Below are 12,984 nucleotides of genomic sequence, written 5' to 3'. Positions count from 1 at the left end.
CATCCTTCCCCAAGTAATACCCCTGTGCATCATAGACCATGTACCTTAATGTTTAAAATTATGCACTAATCACCAGGGCCCTGTTTCTCAAAACTTTCTTCCCTTGACCTCTAGGATACCACTCTCTTGTTCTCTCCTACTTCTCTGGTCATTCCTTCTTAATCTCCTTTGTTGAGTTTTTACTGCCTCCTAAGGGAAAAATTCTAACAATCCTGTTCTTGGATCCCCTGCTCTTCTAGGTTTACACTGAGAGATTACTTCCACCCTCAACTGCCATTTATATATTCTAGGTCAGCAGTGCTGTCCAATGGAACTTTTTGTGATGATGGAAATTTTCTCCATCTGCTATCCATTACAGTAGCCACTAGCCTTATATGAATATTGAGCATGTGAAATGTGAATTTATTTTACTTATTTTAATTAATTCAATTAGCCACAGGAATTAGAATCAATGAGAAACCCTAAATGGCAGAGATTCTCATTAGGTCTGGAGCGAAGTCAGAGAATTGATGTTTAATCAGAGCTCCCCCTGGTGCTTCTGATGCATACACACAAAAGATTTTTCAGGCTTGGAACTTGGTAGGTGTGTTTTGAAAAGATCAAAGGTCTTTTTGAGGTTTAGGTACCCTAGCTCAAGAGTTTGCAGGAGCCAGTAAAGGAGATCAGTTATCACACCCCATCCATTCCTCAAACAGCTGAGAGAAGAAGTCTACCTGTATCATTGCTGATACTGTGGCAAACATCAAGAACTGAATACATTTTTAATGAATGAAAGAGACTAGAAGATCAACTCAGGGAAACCAAGTGAGATGTGGAGTGCCCAAAACTCTGAGGTTTATTATGGTGACATCTGTGAGCAAAACCCAGGGAACATTACCTGAATAAGCATATCAGACAACTGTAAAAAGAGAAGTTTCAACAACTTGAGTGTTGGAAGTGGAACATGCCACTTTTCTAGGGACTTAGTGAGACGAGAGAACTTTGTATGAACTGGAAATTTTGGAGTAAGGAATTTTTGAATGAATTAAAAAGAACGATGAACAGTGGGGACCGGAAGAAGCCTTGAAAACTTCAAATATTTAAAATCTCAGAAAATATTTGCCACATTGTGTTTCTAAAACTTACCACAACTGTATTTGCATGCCTCCTGACATTATACTAAGTTGAACGTCCTCAAGAGTTGTTTGAGGACATGCCTTCCTAAAGTCTTTCTCATAAAAATCTTTTTCCCCCAATGATTAAAAAGCATTGCCTTATTATATATCACTTATAACATAGCAAACTATAGACTTTTTGACAAGAATATTGATGAAAAGTATATTTTAGTGCTAGGCCACAATTACTAATGAAAAAAGTGGCAAAATGCCAGTGTAGTAAAGTGGAAAAGATGAGATTTAACTTTTGATTTCAGTCCTGGCTCTTCAACCTACTGACAGTGCGGACTTTGGGCAAGCAGTTCAAGCCTCCACTTGTTTCATTGTAGACTATGTCCATACTCTCTCTGAGTTTTATGGCTCTAAGTATTAAATAACAATTTGCTTACAGTGCCTGGCACATGGTAGGCATTCATATGTTCTCTTTCTCCTCCCACAGTGTCCAAGTTTAAGACACATATCTCTCACAGATAATCTGTGATGGAGTAGAATGAGCTGATTCCAATGCCACACAGAGACAGTCTTAGGGATTGAGAGTGAATGCCTACCATGATGAAAATTCCCCTTCCCATCTACACTGATACTGTGTTCCTAGGTCTAGTAGACTATATGGAGTGTCTTATACCAAAATTTTGCACCTCTGCAAAGTGATAGCTAGAAGGGCAGAGAGAGGAAGGGGCTATCACACTTACTTTATATAATAGTGTAAAAAGTTTTTAGAGTAAACATGTATTGCACAAATTTTAAAAATTAAATTTCAAAACGAATCATTGATTCACTCACAAAACTGATTAGGGAAGAATAGGGATCCTAAGTATGCAGTCTTTGAGGAAGAAATTTCTTCCTTTCTTTAGCCCTCTGGGAATGAGAGACCTGGTGGGGTGAAATGGCAGGAGGCGAGAACCTTCTGATGGTACCTTCCAGCCAGTCCCCATTTCATCACTTGTTAATATTTTTCATCCTTATCTGGTAAGAAAATTTCCAAAGACTTTCTGAAGGTGATTTGTGCCCTGGAGGTCCTTTGAAAAGAAAATTATCACTCATTTTGTTAGTCACTGCCCAGTAAGCCTGCAGTAAGTGAGGGGATCTCTGTTATCTACCACAGGGAGCAGGGCTGGTTGTATTCTAGTATCTTTATCTGCATGCCGGCTCTCAATCTAATGATATAATCTGTGAGTACGAAGAGGAGCCATATAGGAAGTGTGGAAAAGTCTCAGCCTATGACAAAAGAAGGGGAGAAAAAGAAGCACTATTATAGAGACAGTGCCAAGCAAATGAGAGAGACAGGTGCTGGGGAACCTCACCTCACTGGGAAAGTCAACATGGACAAAAAAGATTCTAAGTAGAGGGACAACATGCCAGCACTTGTTTCCCTTGCACAAACTTGGCTAGAAAGATGCATCCAGATGCTTCAATCGTTTTCTTGAAATTTTCTTTAAGATGCCCAGCAAGGTGGAAAACTAGGTACTAGAAAGAATTCTGAAAAGACTACAGTGTGGTATTTATGTTAAAAAGATACCTGTATACACATACATCACTAATTTTTGCATCACTAGGGAGGGTAACGTAGCAATAACACTTTTTTAAATTTAAAAAAAGGCGTTTTGGTGTTTTAACTACTTGGCATTTTCCAAGTTTTAAATAAAATTGTCAGTATTGACCTTTGTCCAATGTATAAAAAGCCTAGATACATGTATTGAAATACTTAATTAGATGACAGAATCTAAGAAGAGAAGGCACATTAATGTTACCCTCACCACATCCTCTCAATCACACAGACCTAGAAAGATTACAGGATTCCTGGAATCAGTCCCATCAGATACTATTAGAGCTAGGACTATAATCCAAAACTTTTGGGTCCTAATCCCATGTTGTTTCCACACACCTGAAGATTAAGAACAGATCTTTATAAATTTGTGCCTCTGAAAATGTTTTTATTTTGTTTTATGGAATATAAATAGGCTTTTCTCTTTAAGCTGGTATTTTAAAAGGGATTTTTAAGAGGCTTCTTGCTGACCATCCCACAGCCTGCAGCCACACACCCAGCTCCCGTCCAGATACCTTCGTATAGTGTATCCACTAGATGAGTCCCCAAATAAAAACCTTCCCATCTCCCAAATTCCAGACTGCTCACTTGGCTCTAGACTCCCAGGTTTCCTATGTCTGGCCCACTTGAATGGCAAGTATTTTCTACCCGATTCACAGCTTTGTCTGAGCATTCCCAGTATTTGCATCTTGTTATCTGATCTGCTGTTGCCCACTGTCCCTGTACAAAGATCTAAAACCACTCTTCTTTCTAAGGGGGCTGGATGGAAGACTTCTTATGCTCTCAATCAAGTTCCCTTTCTCAGTGGTTTCCCCAGTTGCCAAATGCCTTTCATATGACCCTTCCTGAATGAGAAAGTGATTAACTGGTATGAGGCTCAAGACATCGTCCCTCTCCTTTTGTCAGCTGTGAAGACAGAACACAAACTGCCGATGGGTACCAGAAATTCACTCAATCACATAAATGTCTCATCTAAAAATGAAAGCCAAATACACGTTTCTTTGTTTTTTGCATATATTTACAATATAAATACTAATTTGTTTCCAAAGTACATATTCTTTTTAACAATTTGCAAAAGTTATCTAGCACGGGACAGCAATTTAATGTAAAGCCTCTGTAGTAGTGATTAAGGAAAAAATAGAACTGTTTCTGGGATAAGGGATTCTAGAAGGACTATGAATGGGCATGATGATCTGAACCTGCAAGGGAAGTGTGAAGCAGCTGGGTCCGCCTGCACCGCCAGGACAGCCTGTTAGGGGACTACCACGTGAGACAGCAACCTGGACGTGGGCTGTAAAAACTAAACCCGGGAGATATAAAAAGTACACATGCTTGCATAGTGCGTTAATCTTAAAGAAGCTCAACATTTCATTCTCATTTTCAATAACTTAAAGGAATAGTACTTAAAACACATCACACAAAATTAAAAGACTTGTGCATGTATTTCAGATTTCAACATTAATGTCAAAAATACATAGTATGATTTTACATAGGATTTGTGCTACGTTAGAACACTAGAGACAAACATCACTTGAGTATTAGGGAAAACATTAAATATTAAATAACTGAAAAATAAAACGTGTAAACACTAATCTAACTGTGGGGGTGGAGGGGTTGCTATTGCAACATGTCCAATGAAGTGGTTTCAACAGTACAAAAAGGATTAGGATATGAGTATTTCCAGTCTACTTGGAATATGTGGATCTCATTCCAGGAATCCTTGAATAAAAACTGGTCCAGGATAACAGGAGAGGATTCACTCTCCTGCTGGTTATTTTGGTACACTCCCTTCTACGCTAATTTTTGCTTTCAACCTTGGGTACTGAGCAAATACTTTAAACTGTCACTCCTTATCAACATCTCGGTGAAAACTGAGGGTTTGTTGGCGATTCAGTGTAGGATTTGAGTTCATATGCAGCACCGCTATCAACTTCCATTGACTTTCTAGAGAACAGTAGCCGTACATCTCTGTGGAGGTAGATCTTTCCAGATTTAGAACTCTGGAACCTAAACAAAGACACAAGAAGAAGATGCGTCATTTTAGGGAATTGGTGTTTAAAATAAGCAAACCTGAGTAATTACATTTTGAAAGCAGGAAGAATTAGTCTTGCTGTGATATTGACAGTATCTCTTTATTGAGATATTTAAAGTCTTACATTGCCAAAGCTCGTGCTGCTATTTAAGTGCCTCTTCCTCACTATTCTTTAAACGTTCTGTACTCCTTTCCCCGCTTACAATGACAGAGGTGCTTCTTTCTGTATATCTGGGTTTCACGTACAATCCTGCTTTACCTCCCCGGCACCACAGCACATACCTTTCCTCATCTACAGCATCCAGTTTCAGTTCACGCCAGCCAATTATACTACATTTGGGCTTTGCAGGCCCAGCACCTTCTAGCTACACAGAATGACCCATTTCACACAACTTGCCCTCCTACAATTTCGAGCACACTAAAAAGGATTCCATACTTGGAAAGTCACCACAGAAAATGATCAAGTTTCGAGGACAATCACAGGATGAGAAAGGACGAAAGGGCTGCTATCAATCAGCAGTGGCTAGCTAAATAAAGCCTAATCATCATTAAAAAAAAAAAACAAGAGGAAAGTTAGCAGTGAAATGAAAGTAGTTACCAAAGCTTCTATCCGCTGCTTAAATCTACAGCATAATATAGGGGGTTGGAGGCTTTAATCACATAAACTTAACTGGCAGATAGTCAAACATACCGTTTGGTGCTAATTTCTCTGGTTTTCTCTTTGCATAGCAGAAATATTCTGTTTGTGGACTTTATTCCTAAATTAGCTGAAAAATCTGGTGGTCAGTTGTATATATTAAAGCAGACCCCTGACTGGCTTACTCATTCTTTCTGAAGTTTTTCACCTTCTCAGCCTGAAGGAGAACATGGTGAACTTTGGGAATTATGCCATATTTTCCAAAGCAGTTTCTTTACAGCATTTAAAGTATCTAATCATGATGTGGGGATTATAAAAGCTGAGATAGTTGATTTTTACTTTGGTTAATGTTGGTTACATACGGCTAAGGTTGTAACAGATTAAAGAGGTCCTCTGCCTGGGCCCTGGAAGGAAGGTGCCTCCTCCTGATGAACAGGGCTCCCTGGAGTAAGGAATTACACTAAGATAAATTACTGTCACTGACATGATTGAGGACTTACTGTGAACATCAGAAAGTTATTAGGAACAGAGTTACAGGCAAAAGGCTATGGAATTTTCTTTTAACCAATAGACTTGCTCATTGATCCTAAGAACTACACTAAGATTTCAGGGCTGAAAACCTTACCCTAGGATGCTGGGAGCATGGACCTCAAGAGCCAATAGATGGTTTCTCACAACCTAGATGTGTGAGCTGGGTAGTAAAAGAAAGAGGAAAACATATTTCTGATGGGATCACTAGAATACAAACTGTCTGAGGACAGAGATTTTGTCACTGCTGTTTCCCTGGAGTCTAGAAGCATGCCTGACACATCAATACTTGAACAAATGAATGAATAAATGAAGGTTAAGAACTTCCCTGTCCTTGAGGAGAGGATATAGCTCAGTGGTAGAGTGTGTGCTTAGCATACATGAGGTCCTGGGTTCAATCCCCAGTACCTCCACAAAAAACAAACAAACAACAACAACAAAAAACTTCCCTGTCCAATTCAGCAGCCACTAGCCCATGGGGCTACTGAGCACTTGAAATGTGGCTAGTTCAAATTGAGTTGTGCTGTTTGTTAGTGTGAAATAAGTATTTACATCAAATATTTACTATAGCAAAAGAATGTAAAATATCTCATTGATAATTTTACATAGATTTTATATTCAAATTATAACACTTGAATTTGCTAGGTTAAATAAAATATATTAATCCTTTGTTTCATACTACTTTTTTAAATGTGGCTACTAGAAAATACAGAAATACATACATGGCTCATATTACTATTCTATTGGACAGCACTAGTTTAGAAAACTGGGTTTCACTGCCCCAGATATATCAGCATTTGTTTCACTATAAAATATTTTCTGTTATACAGCTATACATGAAGACTCCCCTTATTCAACAATGATGACCAGAGGAAGATATGCCATGTGTTTTCTGCGTCATGGCATCTCATAAAAGTGTCCAAGTTAAGCAAATTCCAAGGGGCACTGGTCTAGTTACAGTGATAGTTTTTAAAAATAAACTTAAAAATTGTAGAGTTTTCGTCTAAATATTCATTTGAAGCATTACCTCAGATGTATGAGGTAGCGTAATAACCGTTCTTCTGTATGTCGGATGTTCTCTTTATTAACACTTCTCTTCATTTCTTGTTTAACAGGTACAGAAAAAGTTCTTTGTCGTAGGAATGTCTGATGATTGGCTGGCATATCTCGTAAGTCATATATCACAACAAACATCTTCACCACAGTCTTATTAGGATTAAATAAGGTCTGAAGAAACAATATAGAAATTATTCTTTAAAAACAGTATTTTGTTGATCTGACTCAAAATGACTGAGCCAATAATAAAATAGGCTTTTTCATAATAAATTAATCCCAGTGGATACAATTCAGTTTGGTGGAATAAAGTTAATACAATTTCACAAGTTTATGAAATGATATTCAACTTTTAAAAAATGGTTCAGTTTAATTTTTTATTCACAGTAATATAAGATCCTGTAACAAATTAGAATTTTTAGTCACAAGTCTCATTAATAATGGACAATACATAACTTTCACTCTCGTTCACATTTTAAGAAATGGTCCGACTAGATTAAGCAAAATATATCTTCACTGGATTAAAATATTGCAGTTCAATTATTTCAAAAATTAGCTCCATTAAAATGCATCAGTTGCAAAATACTCAAATTGAATTTTAATTTTCCTCATATTTTAATAAAGAATAAATATAATTTTTAAAATGTAAAAGCTTGGCAAAACTAGACTTTGGTGTTTTAGGTACACATAGTTATTATAAAATTTAAAATATGTTCTCAAAAAAGAGACATTTTCCCATTTGGAAAATTTTCCAAGTTTAGAAAATAAAGTTCATTATTATTAGTTACAATGTAGGCTAAGTAATACTTCATGTTCTTATAGTTGAATTCATTTCAAAAACTGTAGTGACACTATACTTTTTAAAAAATCATCATCAATACCATAATAGACCAAAATTAAATTCAACTGATACTTGGCCATTAATAATTGAAGAAATATTATTTTTTAAGGTACTACATTTAAACAAAATCCAAGCTGCTGATTTGACTTTAACCAAATTACCAACACATCAATAGGTAACTTGGTGCCCATGCTTTCAGAAGCTCATCCGTGGCACTGGACATCACTCACTGAATCAAAATGAGAAATATATCAATATTATGATCCAATTTTTGAAATCTAGTGAGTCTTAAGATTAAGGCTAATACATTTAATAACTACAACAACTAGCAAGCCAGGAGTTCAAACCATGTTTATACATAATTAAACTTATATAAGGAGTGAAAGACATACCCAAAATTCAGATTCAGAATTAACCATTATTGTTGGCAGTCTTCAAACAAGGGGTAATAGGTTTATGTCTCATTATTATGAAAACTGACAGCCAGCTTTCCAGTGACTCACACTTTAACAAGAGCAACATAGCCCGAGGCAAGAGATTAGAAGATGATCACTCTTTTAGTTCAGGAAATCCATTCAACATAGAGATCTTACTTTAATATGCAGTGATTTTTCCTCAGTAAAATTTATACATGTGTACATATTGTAATACATAGACACATATATATTGCATAGTATTATAGTTCATCCCTGTGTGATATGAGACAAACAAATGTACAGACTCCTTGCTGCACTGGAACAATGGTGATGAGTAAACGTGGTCTGGTAAAGCACTGAGTACACTGTAGCCAAAGGTCAGAAAAAGGTTTGTTGAATTAGACCAGATTCTGAGTGTGAGAAACTCAGCTAGGCTTTTTTTTTTTTTAATTTCAGCTTTATTGGGGCACAACTGACAAATACCAGCTAGACTCTTTTCAAGAGTTGCAAGAGCCACACTGTAATAGACTTCCAAGCTTACAGGATTATCCTGGGTCTGACCTGGAAACAAACGCAATGGCAAACTAGCCTTGATACAAAATTACTCTTCTGAGAATCAGGGATGATGAAGGATTATTGCTCTGGGCTAGAAGTCTCCTGATCCCAAACTAGATCAACACCTAGACTAAAAGGAGAGATGCCTTCTCTGCTTGACATTTGTCAGACTGCATTTCTGCTTTGTGTAACCATCTCACTAGATTAATTTTAGAAATTATTACACTAAGGATAATAGAATATTGCTTTCCAAGTTTTCCTGCCAAAACAATACTCACATTTGGGGTTTCATTTTACATAGATCAATCTCAATCTGGCTCATTATATTAAATAGAAGGCACTGGCATTGCTAAATTCTAATTATATTAAAAATAGCTCTATTTAAGTTAACTGTCGTATACTATTTTTCTAATGCATTCACCTTGTTTAGCTTATTAATGCTTTCCTTTTATGGAGGTCCCCAAATGGTCATTCCTGGGGCAGAGCAGGGAAACTCCAAACAAAGCTGCAGCCCCACTGTTACTTACCAAAGTTGTTGCAGCAGCAGTAGCAGGAGAAAGGGCTAAGTTCTATATGTATGTGAGAGAATGATTATTGCAATTGTAGGCTATAAAACACATACCACTTGTATTGTTCCTGAAGGAGGTACTCGATAACCCCTTTTACCAAGGGACTCTAAAGTAATCACACCCTTGAAATAAAAGAAGACAAATTGAGTACAAACTCACGCATATATATATACACACACACACACACAAAAGACTAAAATAATAATAAATCATGTAATTACTAACATTTCAGAATTGTATTTGTATGGAAAAACATTCACAGAGAATTAAGAGAGATACATTCTATGAATATGAAATAGTGAGGATCCCTCCTGTAAGAAAAGAATTTACTGCTCTTCCTGGAGATGTTGCAATGAACAATATGTAACATCAGTGACCATGAGGCTTGAAATTTCTATTAAGATGTAAGATACAGAAGTGAGAAGTTCCTTAACTAAAAAGGAAATAAGAATTACTCTCTTGTATCATGTGGGAAGAGGGAAATGAAGAAGCAAAACAATTTATTGGTCTTTGGACATATAAAAAGCCAGGAATGAGCAAGGGTCTAAGTCTTGCCCAAAAATGAAGTCAGTTCTTCAGTCAGCAAGTTGAGTTGTTATATACATACATGGATTTCTGACTAGAGATGGACTAACATCATCAGCATCACCTATGAACCTGTTAGAAATGCAGAATTTCTGGCTTCTCCCCATACCTACCAAATCAAATCTGCATTTTAACAAGATTCTTGAGTTGATATCACATGTACATTAAAGTTTAAGAAGTACTGTTGTATTATATAAAGCAGTTTTCTAAAAAAGATGCTCTAATCACTGCAGGGGTCCAAACAATTGGAAACAGTATAAATTAAAACAAGGGAAGCTAAGATTGAATGCGTGTAAGTCCCTAGATAACCAGGATGACTAAATGACTACAGGTGGTGATTGTGAGACTTAATTCTTAGATAGTTTTAAGGAACAAATGCTGATTCATTTATCTTAACTGGATGAATAGTTTTCTTTTAGGTAGTTAAGTAGAATAATTGCACACTCCACAATTCTTATCCTATCATTATGCATTGTACATGCCAAAACATGTCAACCTTATGTAAAAGCAAATATAAAACAGGACTGTCCCATCAGGCAACATCTCTGTCAGGTTTGAAAGACAGACCAGGGATGGTGGTGGGGGGTAAGAAGGACGGGACAAAGGTAAAAGGGAGGGCCAGACTCCAATATGTGAATACCTAATCTCCAATGAACAGCACTTGACAATCAGAATATTAAATCAACACGTTAATAATGGGAAATGTTCATGGAAATGGGCACTGAAAAGACATATGTGGTTCTTAACAAATCTGATTTATCACACGGTCATTTAAAGCATGACAACAGCATTATCAACAAACTGTATTCCTAATCAAAACAGCAATAAAATTTCAACACTTTCTCTCTTACAATCTTCTCTACATGAAAAAACGCTATGGTATATAAAGTTCCTCTTATTCCTAGTTCCAGGAAGAAAAAGCAAAACATATCTAAATAACAGCTACCTTTCTAATCATATTGCTACAGACAATACATTACTGTTCTTCCTTGCCATCCTCCCCTAAAGACATATAGGAAAACTAGTGAGGCAAAAACTACTACCAAGTTAATACTTATTTCCTTTAATTCTAATAGTTCTTAGAACGTGATAACAGTAACTAAATCAATATATAAAGAAATAATAGATTTTTTTTAAAGTCTTAGCAAAGTTTAAGGCAACAATTTACAATAATTACTTCTAAGCAATGTAAGACCAGTATTGGCAATGGTAAGTTAGGAATTTTAGAAAGATATTGGGAAAGTATTTGGAATTTTAATAGTATTATTATTAAATTTAGTATTTAAATAATTTCATTATTTTAATTGGTTGACATATTAATATTTCCACCTAGAAAGTTACTGTGTTTAACATAAAGAAGAAAAACACACTTTCTTCTGCTATTTAAGGATGGAATAGGAAGATTAAGATGAACTAAATTTGGTCAAAATCTTACACAAAAACTCCTTCTTAAATGATTGGGGAATACAGAAGGAAGTATATCTTAATTTGGTTAATTACAAATAGGAGAGACTATATAGCACTGTTAATAAGATACTAATGCAAATCATACTATGAATTTGCCCCTGACAAACTTGCTTTAGACCTTCTGCCTGGCTCCCCCCTGCAGTAATTTCTAAACAGTGAAATGTTGTCATATTACATAACACTTGGAGAACATTTTTACCACTGACACCCAAGTGGAGGTAGATATTTTATGGCTTTAAGGTAATCTTTAAAACAAATTACTATTATTATTATTTATTTTATTTTATTTTTTAATGGAAGTTCTGGGGATTGAACCCAGGACCTCGTGCAAGCTAAGCACACACTCTCCCACTGAGCTAAACTCCCCTCCAAGCTTATCTTAAAGGAATTATTTAATGAAAAGCCCTATGTTATCTCTGCACCAAAAAACAGAATTCTCTGTCCTAAAATTTCACCTTCATGAGTCATTTGTATAATTTGTTATGAGAGGTCTCAAGGTTATTATTAGAGTAACAAACAGGGGTTTGGTGTCTTAGCTCTGCTGGTCTATGATATGTACTATCTTATCAAAACATGATCAATCCTCTGAAAACAGACTAAACTACCAAAACAACTCAAATTTCCTAAAGAATAAGATTACTTTTATTACTTTACGGTAGGAAATATCTGTGGTCTATGATTTCAATTGGGTAACTTGCAAAGGTAACTTTACTCATTCTTAATGAGTAAAAAAAAAATTACATACTGGAAAATGTATTAAAAAATATTATCAGAGAAAAGTAAGTAAGAAATTCTTAATAGATTTAGACTAACTTAACCTGATTTAAACTCTTCCCAATATTTATTCAAAATCTGCGATCATTTGTATGGACTTTCTGGAGACAGCGAGATAAAATGCTTTCTCTCTTAATCCTTCATTTTTTAGATGTCAAGCAAGGTCAAGGATCAATGTTGTTTTGCTCTTTTAAAGCATAGTTCAAATTACCTACTTCTCATGAATTTCACTCAAAGATATTTTTTGAGCTGATTTTTAGCCAATTCACTCTTTTATCTTCTTTCTAACTTATCCTAATGGTCATCAGGGACTCTTTACAATAATGACAGATTACGTTATGTCAGACCTTATCTTTCCACTCTCTATTACTATGTGCCAAAAGAGTATGTGACATTGATGAGAATTTTTGATGTTCTGGTTAAGCAAAATGGGAACCTTTACAGCTATAGTCTAATACTGAAAGCATTCCAGTATGACTGATATACATTTTTTCTTTTTAAAAAATTTTTGATTGAAGTATACTTGATTTACAGTGTTGTGTTAATTGATACACATTTGATACTGAACTCATCTCAATGATATTTTCCATTTTATCAATTATTCAAACTTAACTGTTATTTTTTTTCAAAATTATACGGGGAAGTGGACACATCTTTCTATGGTAAATGAATAACACTTGGTATATGTGATAATTGGGCAGGTTTGTGAAGAATTGGGCCTGTTTCTTTCATGATAACCATTGTTGTGCATCTTCATGATTATGACCCACAAGTATAAATATTATTGGGAAAAGAAAACTGAATGATTAGACACAACTATGCTTTTT

General features: G+C 35.6%; 1 protein-coding gene across 7 annotated transcripts in view; it reads right to left on the bottom strand.

Moving 5' to 3' along the window:
- Positions 1-3,696: 3,696 nt before the first annotated feature.
- The window catches only part of ATOSA (atos homolog A), a 76,639-nt gene continuing 67,351 nt past the window's right edge, over positions 3,697-12,984 (bottom strand). For 6 of the 7 annotated variants that reach the window (XM_064485588.1, XM_031453030.2, XM_064485589.1 and 3 more), the window contains 3 exons: positions 9,385-9,453; positions 6,925-7,124; positions 3,697-4,707 (listed from right to left, as the gene is read on the bottom strand). In XM_064485588.1, coding sequence (XP_064341658.1) covers positions 4,554-4,707; positions 6,925-7,124; positions 9,385-9,453 — 423 coding nt within the window. In that variant the 3' untranslated portion in view covers positions 3,697-4,553. Of the gene's footprint in view, positions 4,708-6,924; positions 7,125-9,289; positions 9,454-12,984 lie in introns of those variants that run through there. The other variant, XR_010380847.1, reaches the window with a different exon arrangement.

The sequence above is a fragment of the Camelus dromedarius genome, chromosome 5 (genome assembly GCF_036321535.1).
Source record: "Camelus dromedarius isolate mCamDro1 chromosome 5, mCamDro1.pat, whole genome shotgun sequence".
NCBI lineage: Eukaryota > Metazoa > Chordata > Mammalia > Artiodactyla > Camelidae > Camelus > Camelus dromedarius.
The sequence above is the reverse complement of the archived record's forward strand: the minus strand, read 5'-3'. Positions and strand labels throughout refer to the sequence as shown.